Below are 22,470 nucleotides of genomic sequence, written 5' to 3' on the forward strand. Positions count from 1 at the left end.
GTGCATTATGTGGTTGAAGAAAAAGATGATAACACTTTTAATAACTGCGAGTGTCCAGTCCTGGGCCTCCAGTTTGGAGTTTCCCCTATGATTTGGAGGACCACATAGATACTATCAAGGTAAAAATCCAGTGTTTGCCAGGTGCACGCTAAATTCACAACTCTTGATTGTTCTTACACATAGAAAACGCTGTAGGGCGTTTGATGTTATCAGGAGGGAAAAGGGTTGTAACTTACAGGAAGAAATACAGGAAGAAAAGAAGGTCAGCATGCTGTACAAACAGGCTGGCCACTGTGTGGGCTGATAGGATAAATTGTAAATCCATTTTAAATATACAGACCCACTCTTAATACTTTAAAATTAGGTTCCATCTGTACGAAAATCCAGGGAACATAGTGTTAATTGTAGAGACACTGCCCTCATCAACCTGTCAAAGATGTTATTGCACACTTCTGGAGCAGGTGAGACTTGAACCTGATCAGCAGTAGGAACATTACTATTGCACCACAAGAGCCCTTCTATATTGGCTTGTCTGCTGAGATGGTCTTATTCTAGTCACTTAAACAAGCTGCTCAGATTTGGGACATTTTTGGGGCACTTGGGATTTAAACTTTGACCTTCTGGCCAAGAGGCAGGAATGCTATCACTGTGCCATGAGGGCTCTATTAATTGGGTGTTAATTGTATTCCTGTGGTGGATTGAACGCAACAGGGGAAGACTTAAATGAGGGCCCACTCATTGGAAGTGCACAAATGTAATATGGTGTCTGTAAATAGCAGTTTCTCAGTGTATATAGACTAGGTTCCAGTTCAATTCTGCACTGACTGGCTAAACAAGTTGTCACAGCTAATCCCACTAAGTTGACAGTTGGCAAACAAACAGAATGAAGTGGGGCTTGTGCTAGATTGGCTGTGTCAATGGGCCAGAAGATCCTGGTTTAAGTCCCATAGCCCTGGAGGTGTGTTGTAATATGTTTGACTAAGTTTGAAAAAAAAAACAAATTAAATAATACCAATGCTGCCTTCAAACAGAACATGCTCAGCAAACTATACAGAGTCTTTTCGGGGAGGAAGGTGCAAGAATTTGACATAACTAAGCAGAAACAGCACTTTTTTTTAAAACTCAGGCTGAATTATAAACAATAGATAATTTTATTTCCTCCAAGAATTCTTGCAGCAACTTTTTTTAAGGATTGAATAGCTAGTAAATGATAATTGATCCTACGTATGGCAAAACGTACAATAGCCAAACAGGAGACAGTGATGTGGTAGTATTGTCACTGGACTAATAGTCTAGAGCCCAGGGTAATAATCTGGGGGTATGGGTTCACATGACACATGGCAAATTCTGAATTCAATACATATCTGGAATTAAAACTATACTGGTCTAATGGCATCCATGGAACCACTGTCAGCTGTTTTAAAAACCCATCTGGTTTGCTAATGTCCTTTAGGGAAGGAAATCTGCTATCTTATCCAGTCTAGCCTACATGTAACTCCTAGATCCACAGCAACGTTGTTGACTCTTAGCGACCCTCCGGGCAATTAGGGATGGGTAATAAATTCTGTCCTAGCCAGTGGCACTCACTTTTGGATTAAAAAAGTCACCACCTCAACAACATCAGCTATCAACCTCCAGATAATACCTGTTACTTCCTTGCATTTCTGAAAACAACTTTTATTTAGGTGTTAAGGGGTATGGGTCAAAGGCTCAGGGATATAAAGTTAGATCACAAATCAGCTATAATCTCAGGAGGAACAGCCTTGAGGGGCTGAATGGCCTACTCCTGTTCCTGTGTTTTACAGTATGCTTCACATGACGTTTACTTCTATTCAATTTGAACTTTGTTGTCCATTCGGAAGTTCATCATGGGAACAAAAAAATCTCCTGCTACCACACTGCCGTGCCATTTCAGGTCTTATAGACTGAAATGTAACAGTTCATTTGATGGGCAATAATTCTCTTTTGTTCACTCAAGTTATTTTTAGCTTATCTCTTTGCCAAACCGAACAATCGTTTCGGAGAGATTTGCTCAATTCCTTGCTGAGTAAATTGGTGTGAACTTGGCAGATTTCACTGACAAGGATTTGGCTCGGTTGAATTTCTCTTTTACCTGTGATGTAGTCCTTGATATTCTCGACTTTGCCCACTGGGTTATTATTTCTGAACATGTAAAGGTTGAACGGTGCTGGGTCACAGGCGACTTTTGTCCAAACGGTGATGTCAGGGGTTGTCCATCGCCCGGCCAGGATATCGTAGTCCCTCTCCCCAAAGTGGATCAGCTTTGTTAAAGGATCATACAGGCCACCGTGGAAGCCAATCACCAGCTGAAAGTCAGGGTTTGAGTCCAGGTAGATTTCGCCGTAGGCAGTATATTGAATCTGCTTAATCATCAGACCATTGCTGCTGAACACAGCCAGTGGTGTGCCGGTATTGTCGGAAGCAATGTAAAACTCCTCCCCACTGCTGATCTCCATCGCAAAGACGTGACCCTGCAGGTCGTAGTAGAGGGAGGTGATCTCTGAGCTGGAGTGGTTGTAGACATGAGTTATTCGGTTCGGGTAGTTCAGATCAGCGTAGAAGAACTGAAGGTGCTGACCGATGCTGGTCTTGCTGGAGACACGTCGCCCCAGGCCATCGTAACGGTACTGGATGTTCCAGCCACCCGCTTTGCTGTAAACTCTGGTAAGGAGGCCCTTGGAGTTGTATTCAAAAACGTCACCCCCCCGCTGGTGCAGGAAGCCATCTTCATCCAGCTTGTACTGGACGTCACCCAAGCGAGTGATCCGGTCTCGCAGATCGTAGCGGAGTGGGGTCAGGCGGGCACTACTGCCAGGGTTCAGCAAATGCAAGTTCCCATTCAAGTCGTAGTTATACCTCCACATGATTTTATCGTTCAAGTAGACGGTCTGAAGCTGCCCATCAACATCGTACTCGTAGCCATACTTGGTGGTGTTGGCAAAGGGGCCAATCTTCATCTCTCGCTTGGTCACCCGCCCCATGTTGTCGTACTGAATGGTGATCCAGTACATGAGGGACCGGAATATCTCGTACTGGATCTCCTTGATCCGTCCGTGTGCGTCGAAGTGCTTGGTGTATGTCATCACAGCCGTTGAAATGATCTGGTTGATGTCGTAGTAGATCACGCCGAACTTGCCAAACTGCTCAAACTTGCCGGAGATGTCGTCGAACTGGTACAGGTCAATGGGCAGGGGCGTCTCGTTGATGACGGCTTGCATGCTGGTCACCCGGAAATTGTTGTCGTAGCTGTAGTCGAAGCGGGCGTTCACCATGCCGTCTTCGCTGAAACGGAAGATCTGTCGGTCGACCAGGGGGCCAATTTGCCGGTATCTGATGGTGCAGATGAAGCCCTCGCTCTGTAGGTTGACCGTCTTGAGCACGCCGGCAGTCTCGTCGTAGGTGAAGCTGACCCGCGTGCTGTCGTACAGGAGCTCGGACAGCTTTGACATCCGCCTGTACTTGTACAGCACACGCCGGCCTGTTCCCAGGTAAGCCGTCTGCAGGAGCAGCCCTTCCTCACTGTAGTCCACAATCATGGAGGCATTACTCTCTGGGGGGTTGTAAATATTACGGTAATAGCCAATGGAGCGAATGGTCTGCATGGTGTGACGGGCGACACTGGGCATCGTGACTGCAGACAGACGATCCAATAAATCATACTCGAAGATGTACTGGCGTTGGCTGTGCAGAAGTAGCACCATGGACTGTAAAACAGAACAGAATATAATTGCAAATTACGTGACAAAGGAAATTATCATTCTGAATGAGAATACATTTACTTAATTAAGTCATCCTTGACCTAAACGTCTTTAGCAAAGCTAGGCAATAATCTACTTGGACATGTAAATTTGCAGTTTAAGATCATTAGCTTTACCATGTAATGTGTAACTACACTGTGCCAGACTACGTTTAATTATTTTTTGGTGCCGAATGTGCTTTAGAGAAAAGGATGCACCCTCAAACGCTTCGAGAAAGGGTACGTGCTTCCTTATTGTTACACATACCTTGTCGAGGTATGTGTAACTCCAGGTTTTTCCGTCAGTCAGCATGCGGGACATAATTCTCCCCTTGTTGTCATATTCCAGTTTCTCGCCCAGTGGGCCCCGCTGAATACTGGAGATCTGGCCAGTGGAGGAATAGGTGATGTTGACGGCTGTCAGTCGGCTGCTTGGCAGCCAGAGCGTTGGGTGGCCTGACTGATCATAGACGATCCTCAACTGAAACTTGCGGTGATCATCATAGATCCTCTCTGTCCGAGTTGTTCGATCGAAGTCAATGGAGAGGAGGTTCCTGCCGTTCACCTTATAGAAAACACCCAGAAGAAATCAATTAGGAGTGCTCATGTCCCACCCCACTATTGCTTTTCAGACAAACTGGCTGTTTTCTAAAGTGTTCAAAGTGATTGATTTTGTTCCTCAGTGCAAATTACTTTTGACATACTTCCTGATGTAAATGAACAATGAATTTAACTGCCTTTTCACTGAATTAAAAGACAGCTTGGCTTCTGCTCAAAGCCTTTTCCACATTGATCTGTAGCACGTTTACAGGCGTGTTTTGGAAAACATTTGAGATTGTCTTCCCACGGCCTGAGCTTCATAAATAGGGACAAAGTTTGTTCATTTTTTCAAAAAGAAAAGAAGCAGCGATATCCATTACCTATTACAATTCCAAAAGAATAAGGATGTGCTCACACACAGAGTAAAGTCAGTTAGTGACAAACCGAACAAATTGGTGGTGGTTGAAGAGGCAGTGTGGATGAAACCGATCACTGACAATTTCATGATTATGAATGAAACACCACTAAACTGGGGAATAATGTTGAACAATCACAATCTCACCGCAATGATGTTCAGACACTCTTCATTTGATTCAGTAAACAAAACCATAAGCCTCAGAATCGCCTCTCTAAAACCCTCATTCTCTCTTTCCACCGTTAAGATGCTCCATAAAAATGTTAATTGGGTTTTTGGTCTTCGGCTACACTATCTCCACATGTGACTTCGTGCCAAGCTTTTAACATTGCAAAAAGGAGACGCGAAGTGAAGCTTTTACATTGCGCACTCTTCAAATGAGGACATAAGAAAGAGACTTGAGAAAGAAGGTCAACAATTGATACAGCATGAGAAGAAGGTCATCATTGGGACATTATCATTGAAAAAACAGTGAAAGCAGTTTAAGATTGCTAGTTAACTGCTGTTGCTGCTCTACATGCAAATGACTGCCTCATCAGTCAGCACTCTCATCTCACGCTAGCTCTTTTTTTTAAGTCTATTTCTTGCATCGCAGTCCTGAAGAGTGCAAAATGTTTAGACTTCTGTCTCCGTTTAGCAATTTATGACCTGTACGGTCAAGTTTTCCTGTCATAATACTTATCTGAAGCACCTTGTGACCATTTGCCACATTAAGTGCGCTATGTGAGTACCAGTAGTTACGATGTTGATCAGTGATATGATGTGAAGGGTTTGGAGTGGTTAAGGTTAGTCAAATGCAATACATTGAAGAGCTGACAATATTCATAGACACCCCCTTGTTCTCTTGAGGCTGATGCTTCCAGAATATTACTAGCATCAAAATGTACTGCACCCTTTATTACAACTGGTACGGGGTTTGCATGATAATGTATTTTTTATTGTCAATAATAGCTTTGAACTTTAAACAAAGCTTTTGAATATACGAGGTTTCATTCATTAAAATTCAACTTGCATGGATTCATAAAAATGTATCCAATTACACATAAGCAGGATTTGTGAATCTTATTTTTCATATTCATGGAAAACAAATTTTGTTCCATTGACTCATTGCCTCCTGAAAGAACTGAATGCTTGTTGAGGTCCTGTTTTGCTCATTCATGTTACCATTGTTATTGCATGATCTGAGATAATCAGTGTTACAGCTAAGATCGATTCCTTTCTTAGCCGAAAATCACACGTATGCTTTAAAATCTCCCCGCCCCCGGCCACATCCCATGTCTAACCCTCCCTTCTCATCCCTGCCTCCTTAACCTGACACAACCTGTCCTTCTTTTCTCCCACCTATTCGCCCCACCCAACCTTCTCCAGCCCCACCCCTCCTCTCTCTATTTATTTCACAGAATCATAGAATCCCTACAGTGTGGAAACAGGCCCTTCGGCCTAACAAGTCCACACCCAGACCCATCCCCTTGTAATGCACCTAATCTACACATCCCTGAGCACTACGGGCAATTTATCATGGCCAATCCACCTAACCTGCACATCTTTGGACTGTGGGAGGAAACCGGAGCACCCGGAGGAAACCCACACAGACAAGGGGAGAACGTGCAAACTCCACAAAGACAGTCGCCCGAGGCTGGAATCGAACCCGGGCCCCTGGCGCTGTGAGACACCAGTGCTAACCACAGAGCCACCATGCCGCTTCTGAGCTCCCTTCTCCCTCCCCATTTCTGAAGAAGGGTCCTGAACCGAAACGTCAACTTTCCTGCTGTTCTGATGCTGCCTGGCCTGTCGTGTTCCCCCAGCTCCACACTTTGTTATTTCTTGCATTTATATGTTGCCTTCCATGATCTCAGGACACCTTAAAGTGCTTTTACAACTAACAAAGTAATTTTGACATACAATCATTGTTATGAGGAAGAAAATCCAGGAACCCAACAATTAGCAATATGATAACACTCGGATAATCTATTATTGCGATGTTCATTGTTGGGGAATGAAGACGTACAAATACAATATTTCCAATTCTTCTTTAAATTAACATCACATTTTTTCCAGCCACTTGATAGAGCAGGCAAGGCTCTCATTCATCTTCCAGAAGACAGCACTTTCAACACTGCATTACATCATAAGATATAGGAGTAGAATGAGGACATTCAGTCCATTGAGTCTGTTCTGCCATGGCTGACATGTTTTTCTCAAACACATTCTCATGCCTACTCCCTGAAACCCTGATCCCTGTACTAATCATGAGCCGATCTATCTCTGTCTTAAACACACTCAGTGACCCGGCCTCCATAGCCCTCTGCGGCAATGAATTCCACAGATTAACCACCCTCTGGCTGAAGAAATTCTCCTCATCTCAGTTCTAAAGGGTTATCCCTTCACTCTGAGGCTGTACCCTTGGGTACTAGTTTCTCCTACTAGTGGAAACATCTTCTCCATTCCCATTCTATCCAGGATGCTCAGTATTCTGTAATTTTCAATGAAATCCACCCCCCACCAATACTTCTAAATTCCATCGAGTACAGACCCAGAACCCTCAACTGCTCCACATATGACAAGCCCTTCATCCCCGGGATCATTCCTGTAATATTCCTGAGTGCCCACATCCTTCCTCAGATACGGGGCCCAAAACTGCTCACAATATTCCAAATGCAGTCTGACCAGATCCTTTTACAGCCTTAGTAGTATCACTCTACTCTTGTACTGTAGCACTTCTAAAATGAATGCTAACATTACATTTGCGTTCCTAACTGACACATGTCAATCTTAAAGAAATCCTGAACTAGGAATCCCAAGTCCCCTTTGTGCCTCAGAAATTCTCTAGCCTTTCCCTATTTAGAAAATAATCTGTGCCTCCATTCTTCCTACCAAAGTACAGCATACCCTCAGCATTGAAATGGAATGCAAGGTTAGTTTCCAACACTAAGGTCCTGAAGTAGGATTTGAAAGTAAATCCTTTTGACTTAGAGCCAAGAATACAGCAGTTTGAGCCATGGTGGACATGAAAAGCATCCCACATCAATCTGGACAAACTTTTTAGGTAAGAGACATAGTTATGGATTACATCTCTATTCTTTAGTAATTTAAATGAATGGGTGGAACATCAGATGTGTTTTGAAGGGGGTTATGTGGTTCCTCCCTGCCTAACATCTTCATCTTTCCTTGGTGCAGGAGATCCAATAGCTCTGAGCATAGATACAGGCAGAGTCTGAGCAGTACGGCATGGAAACAGACCCTTCGGTCCATCTTGTCCACGTGGACCAGATATCCTGAATTAACCTCATCCCATTTGCTGGCATTTGGCCCATATCCCTCTAAATCCTTCCTGTTCATATACTCATCCAGATGCCTTTTAAATGTTGTAAATGTACCAGCCTCCACCACTTCCTCTGGCAGCTCATTCCATACACGCGCCACCCTCTGCGTTAAACAGTTGCCCCTTAAGTTCCTTTTAAATCTTTCTCTCTTATTTTAAACCTATGATCTCTAGTTTTTGACTTCCCCACCCCAGGGAAAAGACCTTGTCTATTTGCTCTATCCATGCCCCTCATGATTAAGGATTGTTCCCCATTGACTGTCAGATACAGTTATTTGACTGAAGCACATGCAGTGTGGTTATCACATAAGCTGCTGGCATATGCACCACCCTCTGCATGAAAATGTTGCCCCTTCGGTTCCTTTTAAATCTCTCCCCTCTCACCTTAAACCTGAGCCCTCTAGTTTTGGACTCCCCTACCCTGGGGAAAAGACCTTTGGTATGCACCATATCCATGTCCCTCATAATTTTGTAAACTTCTGTAAGGTCACCCCTCAGTCTCCGGTGCTCCATGGAAAGTAGCCCCGGCCGATTCAGCCTCTCCCTATCGATCAAACCCTCCAACCCTGGAAACATTCCTGTAAATCCTTTCTGAACCCTTTCAAGCTTCACAAAATCTTTCCTATAGCAGGGAAACCAGAACTGTAATATTCCAAAAGTGGGCTAACCAGTGTCCTGTACAGCTGCAATATGACTTCCCAAACTCTTGCACTCAATGCATTTATCATGCAATGTGATTCAATGAGTTAACAAGTAGATGACTTTTTAGATGCTCGTGTCCAAATGTTGTAAAAAAATTGAACACAGCAACTAATAAATAACAGGAAATTATTTACCCTCAGTTTGCGCCCGAAGATACTGATTTTTCCTCTAGTTTGTTCCTTTCTGAATCGCCACTCCACCAGGTTCAGACTGTTTTCCACAGGCAGTGTGATGTTACGTTTGGCTATGATTGGATTCACTGTGCCAGCCAGGATATGGGGCTCTGTCTGGAAACTGGTATCCATGCCATTGGCATACATCACCCGGAGGGAGCTATCATAACCAACCTGGTAGCTGTTTCTCAACTGATCTAGAATACAATGGAAAATTAATATTAATTAAAATATAAATGGATATCTGAACATTAATATTCATATCACAATAACACTTCAGTTCTAAATGTTACTCCTGCCACAATCCAAAATTTTCATTTCTAAACCATCACAGTTGTTAAAGAATACAGTTGAAAAATGATTTTTGGGGATGTAATCATCTCATACCTCACTTGGAGGAACTGGACAGAAGCGAATTAAATATTTATGTAATTCCTATTCTTATATTCTTTTGCCTCAAAGTAAAATGACATTGCACCATGTTCAGTTCAAGACTGGCTCGTACTCTATCAAATCCATCACGCCAATCCACTGTAATTACTTTAGAAATGCAATTGCTATTTTCTTACAGATACACATTTGCAAGTCTAACTGGGGATCTCAATGGTTCTTTAATACCTGTCATGTTACACAACAATGAAGGCCCAATCTTCAGAAACAAAATCACTGGCGGAAAAGATTTAAATGATGATGTTACAAGACCCACGAAAACCTGGCTTAGAAACACATTTTAGGGCCAGTGATTTTCAAGTGTCTCATACAGCAGCTGTAATTGATGATCGCTCCATCATTACACTAATCTGAAAGCTGAAAGACAGTCAAAAGATATTTTGACACATGTTGTGACTTTTTTTCCCAAATCCTTCCATCAATGCAGTCTTCTTCCCATTTCTACATTACCAGTGACTACATAACTGGAGCCAGAGAGAGAGAGAGAGAGAGAGAGAGAAAGAGACTCAGCTAGCATACAGCCATACATCAACTTCTTGTAATTGCCTTGTTTCTAAAGCATTCCCTCTATAATTGGGATGCTATGTATGATGCAGACTTTTATAGCTGCCTTAGTATTGCAACAATTGCCTAATCACAAAGCTCTTGCTTGACTGACAGTAAAAAGAGTGCTGAGGTGTCAGGAGGTTAGTACCAAGCTGCTTATGGTATGAACTTCCCTGTAACCTGAACTGCTTGGGGATTGAAATCCTACTGGGTTCCATTAACAACGGTTACCATATTAGCATTAAATTCCTGAGTGGGTACTTCAACAAAGTTGCTGCTTCATTTTTGACAGGTTAATGACGTTGTTAAATAGTGTTCACAAGGATTTCAGTTTTAACCCCTGAATGTCAGGGTTTGTTCTTTATTTGTTTAGAATATGCTCTGCAGTTTCTTTACTCTCCTCGACATCTCTTTTGCTCCTCTGCGAATTATTCCTCAAATGCTCTGCTGGTAAGAGAAAAGAGAGGGCTGGAAAGTCTTGAGAACTCAATGAATTTCCAAAGATGCATGTGAAGAAGCTGGTTAACTTCTGGCTGGATATCATGGATAACCAGGAGCTGATCTCAGACTTGCAGTGACTTGCTTGATGATGTGGGATTCTGCCTGCATTTTCAGCAACCTGTGTGAATCCCTGGATTGATATTCAATTCACTCTGGCTAGCTTATACATGGCATTGTCCACTTTGGTCTCCTGCCTGCCACCTACAGCCATCCTTGGAAGGCGATGAATTGCATCTTGCATGTGACCAATACAATGCAATTATTAACACCGCTGCAGCATGATTTGACATAACTCATGGGTGTTAACACATCAGATATAGCAACAATACTACCAGCAGCTCAGAAGTATTAATAATCTATGGAATAACTCAGTTTCTCTGAGTAATTCGGAACCTCATCCAGGAATGTAATGGTTAAAAAATCAGTTCTTTTGACACCAATTCTTCTGACATGCAAGTTTGATCTCCTCATTTTTTGAATTGATTTTGGTTTATTATTGTCTCATGTACCTAGGAACAGTGAAAAGCTTTGTTTAGTGTGCAGTACAGGCAGATCATACCATACAAAGGGCATTAGCGTAGTAGAACAGAGTGACGAATACAATGGTATTGCTGCAGAGAAGGTGCACAAAGAGCGAGATCAACATTAAATTTAAAATTAGAATAGTCCATTCAGAAGTCTAATAACAATGGGGGAAGAAGCTGTTCTCGAATCTGTTGGTATGTGTGTTTAAGCTTTTGTATCTTCTGACAGAACAGGAAGAAATTATAATTAGGGTGAGAATGGTTTTTGAGGAAGGATATTCTGGCTATGGAGGGAGTGCAAGAAGGTTTATCAGTCTGATTGTTAGGATGGGAGGACTGATGCATGAGGACAGACTGGATCAGGTAGGTCTATATATTACTGGAGTTTCGAAGCATGGGGGTGAGGGGGTCTCAGAGAAACCTACAACGTTCCAACAGGTAGGATGTTTCTGGTGACAGGAGAATTTAGAACCATGGGTCAGAGTCTAAGGATATGTTGTAGGGTCTTAAGGATTGAGATGAGGAGAAATTTATTCGCAAAGAGAGTGGTGAACTTGTGGAATTCCCTGACACAGAAAGCAGTCAAGGCCAAAATACTGACTGTTTTCAAGAAAGAGTTCGATATAAATCTTAGGGCTAAATGGATCAAAAGGGTACAGGGAAAAACAGGAAGAGGAGACTGTGTTGGACGAATGGTGCAGCAGGCTTGAAGGGCTGAATGGCTTAGACCTGCTCCAATTTTCCATGTTTCTTTGTAATTAAAGATGAGTATTTCTTATACTTTATTTGGCATGAATGTTCAGCTCTAACTTTTCCCTTCAAGCGAGGGGCTGGACATCATTATGAGCAGCTCACACCCCATCACAACCGATGACCCTACGTGTCTATCAGGCACTTCAGTGGTCACCCATTGGGGTCTTCAGAGGATCACTTCCAGAGACAGCAATGTCCTGTGCCGACTTGAAACTACCGGCCAATCAGAGACTAGCGGCAATTGTGAGGAGCAGCACTACTTCAGAGGCCAAAGCTGCTTACAGCAAAGGAACACCATCTGATTATTTACACTTTCCTCCACCCTCCTCCCAGTTCTCAGGAGACATTCCAAAGCTCACATCCAGGTCATCCGGGAGATTTTTATTGTCACCTGCACAGAATCAGATAGCTCCAAACCAATAGTAATCCATGTCCCAGAGTAAGAATTCCACTGAGGTTGTTTCCAATTTCTAAGCTGGACTTGTGAAATGCCTTCCTTTGCCCTTGCTGTAACCTACATGAGCTGCAACTCCGTCAGTCATGAGAAAGAATGAGATCGGCCATGAGGCCTCATCCAGGAAACAGAGGAATCTTACACACCTTTCTCACTATCCAATTGTAGCTTTGTTTCACAGAAGATGAAAAGATGAAAATAAAAGTCTCTGGCCAGCTGAGGGAACATAGGAAGAAATTTCTCTCCGAGTGCCCATACCAACCATGCGAGATCCAGAAAAATACAACAGCTCTTCTCACAATCTCAGCTATGTAGCAGCTTAGATAATTAGATCATTATCTTAGACAATCTCATATTATTCAAAATGCCGGCTTCTCTCAGGAATATGTTTGCTTCCACTTTAAATGACTGCAGCAGGTTTACATTTATTCTGTCAGTGCAGCATCTTTCAGAGAGTGATATGTCTTTGCATTAACACTTCCTGCAACTGGCCTAATTTAGCCTAAAGATTTTATAGTCATAACCTTTACGCCAATCATACTTAGCACAAACAACTTATGTCATCAGATCCTTTCCTATCCTGAGCTATCATTCTGCCTTCCAGTTTACTGATTTCATACTGATCCTGTGCACCAATTTTTTTCTGGTAATCTCAAGCCATCCTATCTCTGTCCCTTCCACCTTCCTATTCCTGTTCACATTGGACAAGGTTTTGAATCCATCAGACAGGAAAGTGGAGTTGAGGCTGAGATGAGCTCAGCCATGACTGTATCAAATGGTGAAGGAGACTTGAGGGGCTGAATTGGCTACTTTTGCTTTTAGTTCTTCTGGAGCTTCATTCCTAAAACCAAACAATTTTAGTACATTTCCGTCCCCCTTCAAAATCCTTTGCAGATTCCTCAGCTCTTGCACAGTATCTAATTCTCCCAGTCACACTGGTGTCCTGTTAAGGGTCTTGTTAAAGAGCAGGAGTTATGGTTATCTGATTTGAGTCACAAAACACAAGAGAAACATTCAAGCCCTGAAGGGAGGAACACTCGAGTCAGACTGCCACATTTAAAAGGCTGAGTTGTGAAAAAAGACTGGAGAAGTTTGAGATTTTCATCCTTGATGGAAACAGATTCTAAATGGCAAATTTGTTCCAAGTCAAAGTTAAATTTGTGCATCTGGATGAATTAGACTGGCATACAAAAGCAAAACTGGCATTCTACACATAAGAACTGAGCTCAAAACTAACCCAGGTTGAAGAAGTGAAAATATCCTGTTTCCTGGCTGTTAATCATCCTCTAGGACACAATTTTGAGTGGCCTCAATCTTGTTAGGATACATTTGCTATAGAGGGAGTGCAACAAAGGTTCATTGTCTGGTCAGAGAGTTAGGAACCAGGGGTCATATTGTCAGGTTCAGGGCAGTTCATTTTGGACTGAGATGAAGAAACATTCCTTCATTTGTAGGGTGGTCAACCTGTGGAATTTGCTACCACAGAAGGCTGTGGAGGCTGGGTTATCGAGTATATTTAAAAAAAGAGATTGATAAAATTTTAGATATTTGAGGTATCACCGGATATGGAGAGAAAGCGAGGATATGGTGATGAGATAAAGGATCAGCCCTGATCATACTGAATGGCTTAAAGGGCTGAATGACTGGTTCCTGCTTCAAGTTTCTACATTAGTTCCAACTGGGATGGGGTTGCTGCACAAACCTGTGCCTCAACCAACTAGGTAACAATCTCAGGCAATTAAGAATATTATGATCTCAATTGGTGCTAATCCTGGACAAGTCAGATCTCAGAGTGAAAATTCTCAGAGTAAAACAGCAGAAGTTTATCACTCAGAAGAGAATCAAAAATGGAACCATATATAATGTCAATTCAGAAGGTTTTCAGGAAGGAATATAAGCAGCAAAAACAAAGAGTCGACACCTTTCCCAGCAACATCCATTACGGATTCTCAATCCCAGTGACATCTCTTGCTATCTTAAATTTAAGATTCCTCACTGAAGTGACTTTTTCTTAGTAGTGATGGCTACAGACTTCTTTACAGCTCTGAGATCGAGAGATTTATTTCCAGTCCTAACTGCCTGGGCATTTTTACAGTTCTCACAATCCAGAAATTATGTTAGGAGTGTGCATGGGGGAGGTGGTGGCCCAGTGCTTATGTCACGGGACTAGCAATCCACAGGTTTGGGGGACATGGGTTCAAATCACAACAATGGCATATGGGATCAAAAGCTAGTTTCAATAATGTTGACTATGGGAGCATTGTTAGTCAGGTTCTTAAATGTGCTATAGGGAAAGAAATCTATTTTCTTTACCCAGTTTAGTCTTCGTGTGACTCTAGCCCCATATCAATGTCAAATGAAAAATATACAATACCTTGAACAATGGTGTAGAAGGCATCCACTGAAGAGAGGTTGGTGGTAATGGTGACATCATCCTCCCTGTTGGATGACTCAATATTCACTGTTATTGCCTTTTCCATCTCCCCATGGAGATTTGAGACCACACCGGTAGGAAATGTAACGTTAGTCAATCGTCCCTCACTGTCATAGCTGAAGGAAACAATTTGAAGAGTGGCTCTTTAAAGAGGGTTCTTTGAAGAGTTTATGATCTAAAGCAGTTTATTTCAGGCTCCCCTGAAAAATAGTAACTTTTTTTGGGTTTCAACTTCAAAATGCAAGCACTGAATTTATTTTTCAAAGACTGGAGTCCCTTTTAAAATCACTTTGAATGGAAAGTTCACATATAATAGTCCATGTGCAGAGCATTTCCACTGACTAGGCTAGAATTTCAGTTAAGATCAGAGCAACAGAGCGTGCATAATCTCTACTGTCATGGAACCTTCCCGATTTCTTTAACCTCCTGAGGGAGGTGAATAACTACAGGCAACAAATCCAAGAAAATCAAACCAAAAATTCTCATTGACCTTGAATGTAACGGAGTGAAAAACTCATGCCGATGCTGCTCAGTCAACTCCACTGTGGTACACTGGAGGATGAGATCAGGCAAGGTGTACAAACCAATGCTGTTTGCTCAACCTGGCTGCAACTTTACCAATAATATCGCTGCAGTCTGAACGGGGACATGAGGGCTGGGCAGAGTTTTGGAAACCTGCCAGAGGTGGAACTGGAGGCGAGCAAGCCCAGAATTCCCTGCAGGATTAGGCGGTTTGCTATTGGCTCCCTATGGTGGTTGAATAATGGCCAGTTTTATGAAGGCAATTTCCTGGCAGAAGACTCCCCCACTGCCAATGCAGGTAAACGGGCACAACCACAGACATGTGGCAGCACCATGGTTACATTCCCAATTGCTATGTTTGTCAATGAGCCATATTAAGTGGGAGGAACTCCCCTTCAGTGTCTGCGTTAGATAGTCTCAGGTAAGAGGCAAGAGTTTCCAGTGTTGTGACTGATCTTGGTTTCACAGGAATAGGGGAGGAGAACCACTTGGTCCTCAAAGGTCTTGCTGCATGGAGACCATGAATGGAGCTCTGCTTTCTACAGTTGAAGTGTGCTGATACACGGACCAGGACATTGTGCCTGCCAATTTGGCATTCTCCACCTATTGAATGTGGAAATTTGGGATCAGATAGGAGTTTGGAACATAGGAACAGGAAAAGGCCACTTAGCCATCAAATGTGTGCTACCATGCAATTGAATATGGCTGACCATCTATCCCAATGTCTTTTGATATCATTAGTCTCCATCGATGTCTTGAACATGCTCAATGATTGCACATCCACAGCCCTCCAGGGGAGAGAATTTCAAAGATTCACTGCCTTCTTCGTGAAGACATTCTTCCTTTTCTCACTCTTAAATGTCCTACACCTTACTCTGAATGTGTTGTGAGTGTAGAAATGGAAAACTGTCTACACAATTTTTTTTGTGCATCTGGATGAATTAGACTGGCATACAAAAGCAAAACTGGCATTCTACACATAAGAACTGAGCTCAAAACTAACCCAGGTTGAAGATGTGAAAAATATCTTGTTTCCTGGCTGTTAAACATCCTCTAGTATTGCAATGTTGGTATAGTACTTGTGGATTGGAAAGTAGGACATTAGAATTTGTTTATAAAATGATAGAAGGGAAGAGTGCGTGGTCCCTTTAAAAGATATATTTTTTAGTCTTGGAGATTAGAAAAGAAATCTGCAGGCGGCAGCAGATGCACAGAGAGTTCTTGAAATTCAAAAGGCTATACTGTTAGCAGGTAAAACAGCATTTTTACAAAGACAACAGGTTTTTGAATTTCACCAATTAATTTAAATTAGGCTCTCGATATCAAAGCCCAATTAAATTTAAATCTGATGGCTTTGACAACCTCGGACCAATCCTAGTGTAAGAATTTAATAGGTCATCAAGGTTGTAAAAGAACAGGTCATTTGAAAATTGGTGACAGCAAACTGTCATCTGTTAAGAGAACAGCTCTCAACAGCCATCAGCTCTAAAGAAAGAGGAAATCACTGGCTCTCACAGAAATCTCTAAGAACTCAGCGTAAGCACCATCTCAATAAAGGTGCTGTGGCATTCTTAGCTAATACTCCTGACACAAGAGTTTGATGGAGGAAGGCATTCCTGACTGGAGGACAGCAGAGAAGGCAAAGAACATTCCAGAAGACTTATCCTGGCTGCAATTTCAAGAGATTAAGCTTTTTTAAATTAATTTGGTTGATATAAATGAGACTTGTATCAATTGGAACAGCATACCATTAGAATTATGTTTTATTTGGAAATAGTTTGTAGTTAAGGGGGAATTGTCCAGTTTGTTAGTAGTTCTTTTAATTCGTTAACTGTTAGAGTTAAATAAGTAAATTGTTACTTGTTGATTATAAAATGAGTATCGGGGATTTCTTTCATTTAACCACTCACTTAATAGAATATGAGGCGAGGCAAGCTTCTCTGGGCGTTTCGGTTTAAGTTATCGGGGGTGGGGGGTGTCGACCACTAGCAATCATTAACAAAGGGCAAGAAATTGGCTGTTGACCTATTCATCTGGAACCACATTCCAGTAAAATTCTTCACTTTCCGGAGTAGAGGAGTTAGAATGGATAAGAGCAGCAGTGTGGGTAGATCTATATCCCAAAGACTGCAGTGGTTCAGGAAGGTGGCTTATCATCACCTTCTCAAGGGATGGACAACAAATACTGGCCCACCTATGGATGCCCTCATCTCATGTGTGAATAGAATAAAAAGGGAACAATTTCTCAAATAGAAGTGAACATCAAAATTCATTCATAAATTAGTAAGACAGAAAATTCATGCTGAGCTAATCAGGACAAGTATCTTTCATTCTGTACATCTTGGGAAAAGGTATAGTTTTAGGAATCAAAATTATGAAACAAAAACAATTCACCGTTCAGCCTGTCTACAAGTTAAAGAGATCCTTACTCGAAGAAAGTTGTCCATCCAGTCTTGTCACTTTTTGTTGCCAATAGGCCACTGTAGCTGTGGTAGGTGAGTAAAACCAGCTCTTGACCTTGGGCTGTCATGCCTTTCAATCCTCCGTTGGTTCCAATAGTCAACCAGATCACTTGGTTGTCTGGAGACACAATTCGCACTGGCATGCGATTGGGATCCCTTCGGATCCGCACGGTGTTACCATTGTTGTCTGTCACAGATGTGATGTCGTTTTCATTGCTGTAGCTGAAGTTGTAGAGGTAGTCGTTTGTTATCAGGCTCTTGGTATACTGGTGTGTGCCATTGATGTCAAAGATGTACAGCTCTTGCTCTGACGGGCACGCTACCTTGTACAAATTCATGGATGTCAATACTGGCTTGTTCTTGGAGGCTGCTCGAATCCGAATATTACCCATGTCAGCAATGTAGAGCATGCCATCAGGGGAGACGGCTAGCGAGGATGGAGAGTTGAGCTTGGCATCTTTGGCGTAGCCATCACCGGTCTGGTAGCAGTCACAGTTGACATCGTTCTTGCAGTCACAGTCTGAGGGTGCACCAGCGAGCAGTGAAATCTCCCCATCCGTAGTCACCTGCCTCACACGGTTTATTTTCTTTTCATCTGTTTCTGCGATGTAGAGGACACCACTGTAGGACACCGAGATGGCGCTGGCTGATTCGAGAGCCGTGTGGACTGCTTGTTTCCCCAGTGTGTACTCAATGCCTGGCACTTGGCAGTGCACGGGTCGACCGGCAGCAATCCGCACTTGATGATTCTCCGTGATCTGCAGCACAATGTTGTTGTCCAGAACATAGAGGGAGTTATCCATTGGGTTGATGGTGAGATCTGTTGGCCATTCCAAGCGAACCTGACATTGGAAACACATGTGTAGTTAAGACTGCAAACTTCACAGAAAATATCAGGATTCCTCTGGTTGTGCTTAGCAACATCATAAATATATGCCAGTGATGACCCCTTTGTTCCTCATGAAACAATGAGATCATTCCTTTGGTAAGTCTATCACTGAGTCATAGAGTCAGAGACAAAGAGTTGGGCAGTACAAAAACAGACTCTTCAGTCCAACTCATCCATGTTGACCACACGTCCTAAATTAATCTAGTCCTATTTGCCAGCATTTGGCCCATATCAATTGAAACACTTCCCATTCTACGTCCCCATCCGGATGCCTTTTAAATGTTGTAATTGTACCAGCTTCCACCACTTCCTCTGGCAGCTCATTCCATACAAACACCACCCTCTGCATGAAATCGTTGCCCTTAGACCCCTTTTAAATCTTTCCCCTTTCACCTTAAACCTATGTCCTTGAGTTTTGGACTCCCCTACCATGGGAAAAAGACGTCGGCTATTCACCCTATCCATGCCCCTCATGATTTCATAAACGTCTATAAGGTCACCCCTCAATCTCTGACGTTTCAGGGAAAATAACCCCAGCCTAATTTTCAAGCATATTGCTGCACATAGTCACTCCAAGCATTGCTACTCAAGGAGCCATATTTTCTGATGCCTCTCAATGTATTCCCCCAGCCAAGCCACAGACATGTACAGTTTTACAGAGTGATGCTGCCAGACCTGCTGAGCTTTTCCAGCAACTTTGTTTTTGTACAGTTTTACAGACCTCACCAGCACTCTGCCACTTTGCCTGGGAGAATATTTTGGGTCACAGGCTGAGGAAGTGAATATGAATGAGTGGCAGTGCTGCAGAAGAATCAATCTGAGTTGTAAACAACAGTCCTATGGTGCTGCACTATCAATTCAATGTACGTGATTTATGAGAAAGGAAGATGGGGTAGAAAAGAGAAAGAAAAATCTTCTTGCTTTCTCCTTTCCAATTCGGAAAATCAAGCTGATTAAAGAAACAATGCACATTTCTAACATGAATGATAGTTATGGGACAGACACCGCATCTTTAGCTAATCCTCTCCTATTTAACATTCCGCTATGCACAATGTGCAACAGAGGTCAATAGATAATGTAGATTTGCTCTAAATGCAGTTGAATCACTAGTTTTATTTTATTAATCTTGATCTACAGATTAAAGTTCTGCATGAATCTGAACATATACTGGTAAACCCACTGCTTTTTATTGATCCTTATAATAAATTTTCTTTCAATACTCAAGTGTACAAGATAGTAAATGCACCTTAAACTGTAAAAGCAACTCAATTCACTTCTGTAATTTATGATGTACAGTAACCTGAAGCATTGTATTGCTCTCTGAGGAAAGGTATAAACTTGTATCTATGGCAGGATCTAAGTGATGCATTTGGAAGATCTGGTTATAGTCTTGCACAAAATGACTTAAAAAGAATAAACAAGTCCTAGTATTGTGTGCCATGAAGTAAATGATGGAGAGAAACAAAAGGCAACATTAGAAATAAATGCACCCACATATTTGCTGCAAGCCCCTCTGTCGACTAGCTTACTGCATGCCACTTGATGCCACTGTTATGACAACGACTAAGAAAACTTAACATGGATCTTAATGAGAATCTAATGGATATCAACACAGCGTAACTACAACCAGAAGGGAGGATGGGCAGGAAATTCCCAAAGTGAGTAATATGACTACAAATGCTAAATGAAACCAGTTTCTCTCCAGGTTGTAGTAGCAAGGTTTGGGCAGTCAGCAGGGAATGGGCAGTGCCATTGAGAGTGGGGTTATATAATGTCATCTCCAATCCTGAAAGTGCCCTGTCCTAAGCTGAATACAGACGTAAAATCTACAACCATCAATGGGGTGGTCAGGCAAATCTCTGTGAATGGTATGTAAGCTTTTAGATTGAATGAGTGCTTTATAAAGACTTATTACTTCAGTAGATAAGGTAGTAAAAAAGGCCTATGGCATGCTTGTCTTCATTGGAAGGGGTGTTGAGTATAAGGATAGACAAGTTATGCTGCAGCTTCACAGAACTTTAGGAAGGACACACTGGGAATATTGCGTACACTTCTGGTCACTACACTCCCAGAAGGATATGGAGGCTTTGGAGAGGGTCCAGAAAAGGTTTACCAGGATGTTAAGACCATAAGACCATAAGACCATAAGACACAGGAGCAGAAATTAGGCCATTCAGCCCACCCAGTCTGCTCCGCCATTCAATCATGGGTGATAAGTCCCCAATGTCCTGCTTTCTCCCCCTAACCCTTGATCCCCTTGATAATCAAGAAACTATGTTGGCTTGTTCGGGGGGATTTTAGCTATAAGGAAAGGTTGGATAGACTGGGTTTGTTTTCACTGGAACACAGGAAGTTGAGATGCAACTTGATGGAAGTTTATAAGATTATGAATGGCATGGATAGAGTGGAAAGTATGAGGCTTTTTCCCAGGGTGGAGGGGTCAATTACTTGGTGTCAGTGGAGGGGATAGCAGAGTTTACAAGAAATGTGCAAGGCAAATTTTTCACACAAAGGGTGATGAGTGCCTGGATTACGCTGCCAGAGGAGGTGGTGGAAGCAGGCATAATAGCAGCATTCAAGGATCACCTGGATGAATGCACGAATAGGAAGGGAATAGAGGGATATGGATCCTGTCAATGAAGACAGTTTTAGTATGGAAGGGCAAAATGTGTTGGTGCAGGCTTGGAGGGTCGAAGGGCCGGTTCCTGTGCTGTATTGTTCTTTGTTCTAACTCTTACACTTAGAAAGAGAGAGTGCTGGGTCGGTTGTTGGGGCTGGTGCTTATACCTAGGATGCAGCTACATAGAAACATAGATGATAGGAGCAGGAGGAGGCCATTCGGCCCTTCGAGTCTGCTCTACCATTCTTCATGATCATGGCTGATTGTTCAACACAATAGCCTAATCCTACATTCTCCCCATAACCTTTGATCCCATTCGCCCCAAGTGCTATATCCAGTGGCCTCTTGAATACATTCAATGTTTTGACATCAAGTACTTCCCGTGGTAATAAATTCCTCATGCTCACCACTCTTTGGGTGAAGAAATGTCTCCTCATCTCCCTCCCTGAATCCTCATACTGTGACTCCTGGTTCAGGAACGTCCTCCCTGCATCTACCCTGCCCGGTCCTGTTAGAATTTTATAAGTCTCTATGGGATCCCGCCCTCATTCGTCTGAACTCAAGCGAAAACAATCCCAACCTTGTTAATCTCTCCACATACATCAGACCCGCCACCCCCAGAATCAGCCTAGTAAACCTTCGCTGCACTCCCTCGGGAGCAAGAGCATCCTTCCTCAGAAAAGGATACCAAAACTGCACACCATATTCAGGAGTGGTCTCACCAAGGCCCTGTATAACTGCAACAACACATCCCTGCTCCTGTACTCAAAACCTCTCACAATGAAGGCCAACATACCATTTGCCTTCTTTACCACCTGCTGCACCTGCATGCTTACCTTCAGCAACTGGTGCACAAGGACACCCAGGTACCACTGCACCCTCCCCTCTCCCAATTTACAGCCATTCAGGTAGTAATGTGCCTTCTTGTTTTTGCTTCCGAAGTGAATAACCTCACATTTATCCAAATTATACTGCATCTGCTATTGATTTGCCTACTCACCCAACCTGTTGAGATCATGCTGAAGGATTCCTGCATTGTCATCACAGATCACCCACCCACCCAACTTGGTATCATCTGCAAACCTGGAGATGTTACAATTGTTCCCTCATCCAAATTATCAATATATATTGTGAATAGCTGGAGTCCTAGCTGCTGTTGATTATTTTAATGTTAGCTATTCCTTTTAATTTCTAAATATTGCATCATCCCATGCTCTTCCCCAGGTGACAGCTCCTATGCTGTAAGAATCCGAGGCAAAAACACAGACAGAATGAAGAGACGAAACATAGAAAGTTGGGGAAAAGTATAAATTAAAGAAGGAAGGGAAACAAGGAGAGAGATGAAGGATCAGGAAAAAAGACAAAACTGGAGCAGTTTGAAATATAAGTGAGGTAAGAGAGAGGTA

The 22,470-nt window shown here is 42.6% G+C and overlaps 1 protein-coding gene across 1 annotated transcript in view; it reads right to left on the reverse strand.

The window, feature by feature from the left end:
* Positions 1-22,470, reverse strand: part of LOC109932135 (teneurin-3) — a 793,882-nt gene that overhangs the window by 6,826 nt on the left and 764,586 nt on the right. Inside the window, exons 25-29 of the mRNA XM_048594011.1 lie at positions 17,523-18,397; positions 14,512-14,687; positions 8,871-9,106; positions 4,026-4,322; positions 2,114-3,725 (exon numbers count right to left, since the gene is read on the reverse strand). Coding sequence (XP_048449968.1) covers positions 2,114-3,725; positions 4,026-4,322; positions 8,871-9,106; positions 14,512-14,687; positions 17,523-18,397 — 3,196 coding nt within the window. The remainder of the gene's footprint in view (positions 1-2,113; positions 3,726-4,025; positions 4,323-8,870; positions 9,107-14,511; positions 14,688-17,522; positions 18,398-22,470) is intronic.

This window comes from Rhincodon typus, chromosome 3 (genome assembly GCF_021869965.1).
Source record: "Rhincodon typus isolate 14 chromosome 3, sRhiTyp1.1, whole genome shotgun sequence".
NCBI lineage: Eukaryota > Metazoa > Chordata > Chondrichthyes > Orectolobiformes > Rhincodontidae > Rhincodon > Rhincodon typus.